Source organism: Cornus florida, unplaced genomic scaffold (assembly GCF_030987335.1).
Source record: "Cornus florida cultivar Cherokee Brave unplaced genomic scaffold, ASM3098733v1 CherokeeBrave_3.0.0_Hap2_Chr05, whole genome shotgun sequence".
Classification (NCBI taxonomy): Eukaryota; Viridiplantae; Streptophyta; class Magnoliopsida; order Cornales; family Cornaceae; genus Cornus; species Cornus florida.
The window spans coordinates 25,798,120-25,806,908 of NW_026775575.1; the positions used below are offsets into that span (position 1 = coordinate 25,798,120).

Genomic DNA, 8,789 nt, shown 5'->3' on the forward strand with positions numbered 1-8,789 from the left:
ATCACTCTTGAGAGATTCACCATTTAATCTTGCAATTAGGAGGATGAGATTAAATTCTCTTAATGAGTCCATAACCAATATTTCGGTTGGAGTGTGCAAGATCACTTTTGATGGATACACCGATCTGAGTGTGAAAGTAGGGCCGCTTCTATAAGATCTAGACAGGCGTGATATTTAATGTCACTCAGAAGCACGAATTCAGGACACATAGCCGAAACATGTCAAAGTTTCAGTATTTCATCTCCGAACAGAAGTGTATGTGAGGTAATTCTTGTTTGTCAATGTGGTTCTTGGTTCATGACTTTGTTCACTAAGTTCTTAGACAATCCTAGAAATATCTTCACTAGGTAATGGTTCAAGTCCAAAAGACACCTTTACTGACGCGCACAACTGTACCAATTGTCCAAAGATTATATTCTAAATTTTAAAACAAGTGGAAGATTGTTGGAACGTGTTTTAAAATATATGATTATTTTTATAAAGGATTTCAAAATAGTCTTTAAATATATTTATTCCTTATTTTATAACACAATCAACAAGTTCCCTAGTTGGTAGATGGAGAATAGGAGTTTCCATTTTGCATAAGAGGTCTCGGGTTCGAGTAACGAACGCGCACGAGGAGGCTGGAATTTTCACTCTTAACGTGACTGATCATCTTCCGTGATTGGTTTCATGATCAAGCGATCTTGGCCGTTGAACATGAGTTAGTGGTTAATGGGCTAGTGACCTTTGGGCGTCTAGATTAAATATATATTTATAACACCCATAAATTAGAGCCCTATAAAAGGGCTAGAGGAGAGCCCATTCCAAGATGTACCAGACCTGAGCAAGGTTTAAGTCAAAGAAAGTGAGAGAGAATTCCGGTGAGAGGATGAGAAATCCGGTGAAACACCGATGAGGTTTTCGGCAACAAACTTAGATTTCGAGGAAGGCTCGATGAGGTTTCCAATGACCATGCCTAGATTCTGGTGAGGTTTCGATGAAGTTTCTGGCACGAACCCGGATTCCACAGAGGCTTCAGCGAAGGTTCTAACATTTTAGTTCGGATTCCGGTAACCATTCCGATGATTAGAATTGAAATTCTAACCAACTTTTGGGTAACAAATTATGGAATTGTAAACATTCCACATGGTTACATTCAATATCTATATTGATATATGTGTTTAAATATACTTGACTTAGTTGAATCCAGGAGTTAGTGCTGTCATTCGATATTCCGATTGTACCTAGAAAAGACTTCAACTATCTTAAAAAAGTGATTACGTGTCTCTAAATCTTAATTTAAAATTATAATTAATTTCTTTATTTATATTTAAGATATTATTATTTATCACATATTTTTATTTATGTGACTATCTTCTCTTAACATCGGATATATTATCATTTATCACATATTTTTATTTGTGTGACTATCTTCTCTTAAACATCGGATATATTATCATTTATGCAATCCAGTTCCAACACAACACATATATGGCTCCACGCGATACACTGGTGTTTTGTTTTGTTGGGGAACATAATAGAGGGTATAACGGTCAGAGGGTACTTTTAAAATTAATCAAATCATGTGCACTAAATAATCTAGAAGATTGACTCCTTTGCATAGGTTTCTAATTATAGCTCCACTCTTACATATTTTGCCACAAACAGCAAAATTGTGCCTTTTTACCTCGACATTGAGAAAGCAAAGTAGCAATCTGATCGAAAATATCTATCATTTTTTTTTTTTTTTTTTTTCGGTGAAATATCTATCATTTTCATGCTTTTAACATATGACACGAAAAATCAACGAAGACTGTCGAGATACTTCTTCCTAATCCTACACAAAATATGAAAACGATAAGGTTTTTTTCAACAAAATCTCCCCTCTCTCTCTCTGACATATACATTACCCATACACTTCCATTCTTGCAACGCAAGAATGGCTGAGTAGCCCCTTTTCATTTGCACTCTCTTCCGATTTTCACAATCTTTACTGACTCACTCTCCTTCTCTACAAATTTGAAGCATTAGATATATATATAGAGAGAGATAGAGGACATGAGTGATTCTGCAACACATCCACATGCTAGATTGAGGGAACAAAGAGAGAGATTGGTTGATGAAGACAAAGAACAGCGAAATGTGAAGAAGACCCAGAATCGAATCTGTGATTTCTGTGGTGAGTCTTTAGCTCTCTTGTACTGCAGAGCCGATTCGGCCAAGCTCTGCTTCTCTTGCGACCGTGAAGTCCATTCCACAAACCAGCTCTTCACCAAGCACACCCGGTCGCAGCTCTGCGACTTGTGCGATTCATCCCCTGCTTCGTTTCTCTGTTCCACAGAGAACTTGGTTCTCTGCCAGAACTGTGATTGGGAAAGACATGGTCGATCTTCGTCGTCTCTTCACGATCGTAGGCCTCTCGAGGGGTTCACTGGGTGTCCATGTGTGACTGAGTTGTTGACGGTTCTTGGGTTTGAAGATTTGGGGAAAAAAGCTTTACAATCTGGTGGTGGTGATGATGGGTTGGTGGGGTCTAGGGTTTATGGGTCTTTCGATGGGAATGATGAGTTTGCAGATTTGTTGGTTTGGGACACTCCTTCATTTGTTAGTCTTGATGATTTGATTGTTTCCACTAATTCTGAGCACAATTTTCAGGCTATGGGGGTTCCTCCTCCACCAAAGGTCAGTATTACCCAGCTGCTTCTTTTGGTCTTCTATGTTGATTCTAGGCACAATATATATATATATATATAGATATATTCAATTGGGTTTTTGATGAATTCGGTTATTTGTTTATTTATTTATTTATTTTGAAAGAAAAAGTTAAATAGAGCTGTCAAATTGTGTTGAACAATGTAGCACTTTTTTAAAAATAAAGAAATTCTTAGTAGATATGTTTTGGTTGAACTCCAATTTTTAACTTTAACTAAAAGCTCCGCTAAGCCAAAATATTTTTTGCTAGAAGTACAATATTATTATTATTATTTTTTAAAAAAATTTTTTGGTCAAGAAGAGAATAGTTTGTTCAACAGCTATCATTGATTTGTGGTTTCTTTGATTTTGTTTTGGTTGGTTCGGTGGGTGTCGTTGATTCCACATCTTTTTATATTTGGACTCATATGGTTTGAAGCTGTTGATTGCTTTGGCTTCCATCTTTTGTGAGTCAGATGGTTTTATAATATCATTTCAAGCATGGTAATGCTGTGCTAAATTAATGTCATGCAGATCTAATAAGTTGATAATGGGTTGGAATTTCAAATCCACCTGGTTTCACTTCGGCTCAGTTAGCTTTCTGTTTCATTTCCTTTAAAAATAAAAAATAAATAAATAAAATAAATTATCATAAACGCAGCTCTTTGGATGCAAATTGCCACATCCATTTCCCTGTACTTCTATGCAACTCAGGTACATGTACCGTTGTCGGTATGTGTCTTCAAGTGTCAACCTCTTTAAATTCCAGATTTTAAGTTATAAGGACTCTGCTTAAAATGTGTCCAAAACTTGGATTTAGAGGCGCAGTCATGTGTCACAGACACACTTTACAACATAATATGTTATATAGATGGTTACTAATTTTTGTGTGTTTTGGACACATATCCCATACCAATACCTATGTCACACTGTGTTGAGAGACTCGAGACAAGTACAACGAGGATAATAGGAGAGTACATGTAAGCACAATTATAGCTTAATAATTCCGATTGAGGTGTTCTAAGAATTGTTTATTCATCTAAGCACAACAACTGCAGCGGGGACATCCTTGAAGGCCAGAGGCCATCTTCAAAATTTTAAAAAGGTTGTTCAAGCCTATTGCAATGTTGGAGGGAGGGGTTTCCAGAAGGGCCAATTGACTCTACACTAGAGGTTTCAACTTGGTTGGACCAACCCAAACCTAACTCAAGACCAACTGAATCTTTGGACATGCTTGGGCAACCTTTTTGTTGCTCAGATTGTGCTTCTTTAAATCATCTTACACAAGCATTCAAAATTGTTATTATATATATATATATATATAGATCAATGGATGACATATTTTTCATATGGAAAATTGTTGTTGTCATATTACTTTAAATCACGTCACTCAAGACTAGATTGCCCTACATCTTGTCTCCACCTCTGGCCTCATGATGTTCTTATTTGTATCCCCAAAAATAAAATAATAAAAATATAATAAATTTTTTAAAAAATAGAATTAAAAAAAAAAAGAACGAAAAAGGATCTTGGAAAGGAGATGCTATATGTGTTCTTTGTTCGTTGAGCTTGTTTATTGGCTATCATAATATTTAACTGGCTGCAACCTGTTACTGAATCAGAATCGTAATGCTGCTACTGGGCAATACAAGAGAGAAATACTGAATCAGCTTCGTAAACTGACAAAGTTGGAACCAGACTTCATTGATGGTAATGGGGATGCTGAACCCCTTATGGGATTTCAATCCCTGGTACCTGAAGAAGACCTTCATCCAGGAAGTATGTATGTGGACTTTGGACATGATGCAGTGCCAGATGCGATTCCTTCTTATGAGGTAAAGCTTTTTGTCTTAAAAACCTGTGAATTGATTAAGTGCTTTTGAGTTTGTTATCACTTCTTTCAACTCATTTTCTTAACTTCTTTTTGGAATTTTATGGTATTATTATGTTGCTTTGTTATCAACCATGTCATATGGCAGTGTGGAAGATAGGGGATGAAGTGGCTAAATAAGCCTAAGCTCGAATGATAAAAATAAATAAATAGGTGAACCAATAAAGGTGTAATTGAAAGGACTGAAAAGGAAATCAGTTTATATGTAAGAAGTGGTGAAAGCTGACATTCACTGGAGATAGCACTTTGAGGTGTTCTCAGTGCTAGTCTAGCTGAATTTGGCTCATGTTGGTGTTTGTCTTCACCCAGCTTGGGTGATTTATGAATCTCTTTTGCCATTATGTTTGAGGCATTAGTTTCTCAGATAGTCTTGTTGTCTAAAGTCTATTCCACAAGAAAGTTATGTTAGCAATATTAGTATATGTGAAATGCGTTGGATGTGTTGCATGGAAGTGGAATTGTGCTTACCAACGGGCCAGTGGCCTAGCGGTATTAGACCTTTACTTCCTAAACGGAGGTCAAGGGTTTAAGCCTCAGTGGAGGCATGTGTGGAGTACCAACTAAGAAAAAAAAACAGAAGTGGAATTGTGCTTCTGCTTAAGCTTGTATGATTCACATTGTTGAGGTAGCCAATGTCATAGAAGTGTCTCCTCATAATTGTATTGATGGTAGAATTGTAATGTATTATAGAATTTGTAAAAATATTTGTGGTCCCTTTTGTTCAGACTATTCAATGAAAATGTCAACCTAGTAAGATTTGTGCCACTAATCCTGCCTTCTATTTTATTCAGGAGAAAATTTGGCAAAATGTAAGGTGAAAAGAAAAACATTATATACATACAGGTAGATTGATTTGTTTGTATATATATTAATGTGATTGGTAGGTGTGGATCATAGACTTGACGTATATTGATTGACGTGGTTCGCTGAATTAATTGCCATCCTCCATCAATCAAGAAGAGAGATCTTCATATTTACTTCCACCCTGTATATGTGAATGTTTTATTGTGAAGAAAGGTTAAGAGAGAAAATAAAAGAAATTTATTCCTCTGGTTTTTCTTGTCATGGATGTACGGCATGGCCTGAACCACCATAATTTTTTTCCCTAGTTGGAACTCACACACGCTGCCTCCATCGAGGTTCGAACCCTGACCTCCTTTTAGAAAGTAGGAGCCTTGTACACCATAATTCATATTTACATTTTAGTTTACTTGGTTTATGTTTTCCTTCATGGCATTCAACTTTTGGAAATCCTGCCTTTTCTTTTAGTAATTTTCATTAGAGTTCATTGCCCAGTATGACTGTCTATCTTAAAGCTGCTCGATCAGATCAATGGGTTAACTTGTTCAACTGCTTACGGTCTTCCAGCAGGCTGCATGTTGCCGCCTATTCAGCATTGTTATTTTTTGTTATATTTCCAAAATAAAAGTGAAAACGATGGAAATATAAATAGTGAGGGAGAGAAAAAAGTGACTGACATTTTATTTTATTTTTTTCCTTTTTCACCTCTTAAAGGCTCTGTTGTCAATGGATTGTGGGATGTCAAAATTTTCCTTATTATATATATGTTATCAACTTACTTTTCCTAACCCTAAATAATCAAACCTTAAATGACCTCTTCAGGCCATTCTCAATGCTCATGCCTTGGCACATCGGCGTTCAAATTTCCTGACCAGCATCTCGCAACGTTACTCAAATATCTTCCTCTCTTCTCTCACTTTCTCTCATCCTCCTCATTGTGTAGATCTCCCCCACCCCCCCCCCCCCCCCCCCCCCCCCCCCCCCCCCCCCGCGCGCGGGGGCGCGTCTCTCTCTGTCTCTGCCCTGGAGGCCAGAATACATCAAGACTGGGGGAACTAGTGCGAGTTGGGACTAGAGGATCTGATGGTGATATTAACAGACATTAACATTATATGCATTAGTTACAATCAAAATGGATTCAATTCCTCTATATCATGATATAACAATTGGTGTTCAATCTAACTTATCTTAATTGATAATGTTTTATCGAACATATTTCATTCATTTTTTAAATTCCATTATTGGTGAAATTATTAAAGTGTACTGTTCTTACTCTATCTTTGAACAACTCTTTGTTCACTGCTTAATTATTTTTTCCTCTTGGTATGTAATATTGTTATGCATGGTGGCCTTTTCTTTTTGGGCTTCTCTTTTCCTACGAAAGCTCTTTTATGCATTCAGGCTCATTTTTTATTGGGTTTTCACAGAAACCCAATACTGCCAAAACAAACAGATTCAATCCATTCTCTTGCAGTTTGGAATGGTACAGTTTAAATAGTTTTCTCGGCGCGGTTTGTTTCCAATTTTCATTGAACAGTTAGGACTGGATTGGTTCCAATTTATCGTTAAACCGATCCAATCCGAACTGTGTGCACCCCAGTAATGGACATTCTCCTCCTAGTAAGAGTAGTGATTTTATTTCACTCATGTGGATTCATACCCTATATATATGGGTGTTCATTGAAAAAAGTTTAAGAGAGAAAAATCAGATTCTGGGCTTTGTGTGCCCTGCATGTTGAGCTTGTCCCAACCATGTTGTTTTTTCCAGCATCAGCTCTTCCACGGCCTTAAGATTGGAAATAGATTAACAGGATAATCAAATTAACATCCCTTAGGTAGAGTTTTTTGGTTAATGTGTCCAATACTTTGTGGTGGATGGTAGAACCTGATCCTCTGTATTTTTTTTCCTGTTTTCTTCTTCCTTTTTTCCGCTGCCATCTTTGACACTTAGATTGTCAAACTTAAAAATTATGTGACATGATTCTCTTGCTTATGATTAATGTTAGTGTTTTATTTATTTGAATATTCACTTCTGCTTTCTTGATTCATGGTAATTATTTTCGTCCACCCAAACGGGGTAAAGAAAGAAAGAGAATGTGATTCTGTGCTCTTTCATGCAGGCATGTGCATTGAAGTGGTGCAGTGATGATGGTGAGCTTTCAAATAAAGGTCTTCATTCTATGTTGAGCTACAGTGAGGAAAATTATTTGGTTCCTGAGAAAGATTCAGATATTGGTGGCTGTGTAAGTCATGTCGATGGTGGTCATGAAGAGGGATTACATCATCACATTGTCACTGAAACCGTGCAAGTCCTTCCCAAAGTTACTGCACTAGCCAGCCAGGAAAGAGGAACTGCACTCTCCCGGTACAAGGAGAAGAAGAAAACTAGGAGGTATTCAAGATAATTCGTTGCCATATGATTATGCCTCTCATTTTCTAAGTAGATGGACGCATGGCCATTGCAAAATTTACGTACCAATCACTTTGAACCATTCCAAAATTTGCATGAAACTTGTATCTTCAAGTATTTTTCTGTTCTACATAAGAACTCTTCAGCAATATTTTAGCAATTAGAACTTTCAAATTTAAAAAGATTCAGAATTGGTTTACAACCACAATTTAGAACATTAGCAAGCTTTATCACCGCGATAGTTTATTTGACTTGGGAGATTCTCACTGTAGCTGCCATAGTGAATGGGTTTGACTTTGTCAAGCCCCATTTTTACATCAATCAATTTGATATCACACTGGTCCTGTTAATCAGCACATAAGATTTTAAGCGTAAACACCTGTTTCTTGTTGGTTAGAGGCCCATCTATATAATGTTGTCCGCATGTTTGGACTATTGGACTGAACTACTTATTTCTGAAATGGCAGGTATGATAAGCACATCAGATATGAATCGCGGAAGGTTCGAGCAGAAACGAGAACAAGAATTAAGGGACGATTTGCTAAGATCGATCACTAAAATAGTGGTATGCATTGACAACGTCAGGTTATGCATGAATAGTAATTTTCATATTAATTCCCAAAAAACAAATATATATACTTTTCTTTGTGTAGGCGAATTATTTATTTGTTTTCTAAGATATTAGTTTGTGAAGCCACTGCTTTGAATGTACTTGGGTTTCTTAGTTCAACTAAATGTGAAATCTGTGGTATATGTAGATTTATTTTTGTTGTAATTATGGCATTAATGCTATAATGTATGAAGCATAGCTTATGAAAATTCTCATGAAATTATTTTTGTTTCCAACATGAGAATATTAATATAAGATTTATTCAGGAAAAAAGGTGATGCTAGCTGTCAAATCTGATGGCATATAGAAAAATTGGATTCTGTTTACAGTGACTTAAATTGCTATGAGTTCCTAAATATGTTCTTGTAGAACTCAAAGGGATATAAGGAACATAATTAATGCAA

At 36.4% G+C, this 8,789-nt stretch overlaps 1 protein-coding gene across 1 annotated transcript; it reads left to right on the forward strand.

Moving 5' to 3' along the window:
* Positions 1-1,780: 1,780 nt before the first annotated feature.
* LOC132306210 (zinc finger protein CONSTANS-LIKE 13) lies at positions 1,781-8,550 on the forward strand. Its single transcript, XM_059803530.1, has 4 exons — positions 1,781-2,664; positions 4,296-4,508; positions 7,486-7,757; positions 8,243-8,550. The coding sequence occupies exons 1-4, from the start codon at positions 2,041-2,043 to the stop codon at positions 8,331-8,333; spliced, it is 1,200 nt and encodes a 399-aa protein (XP_059659513.1). The 5' UTR covers positions 1,781-2,040; the 3' UTR covers positions 8,334-8,550.
* The last annotated feature ends 239 nt before the right edge of the window (positions 8,551-8,789 follow it).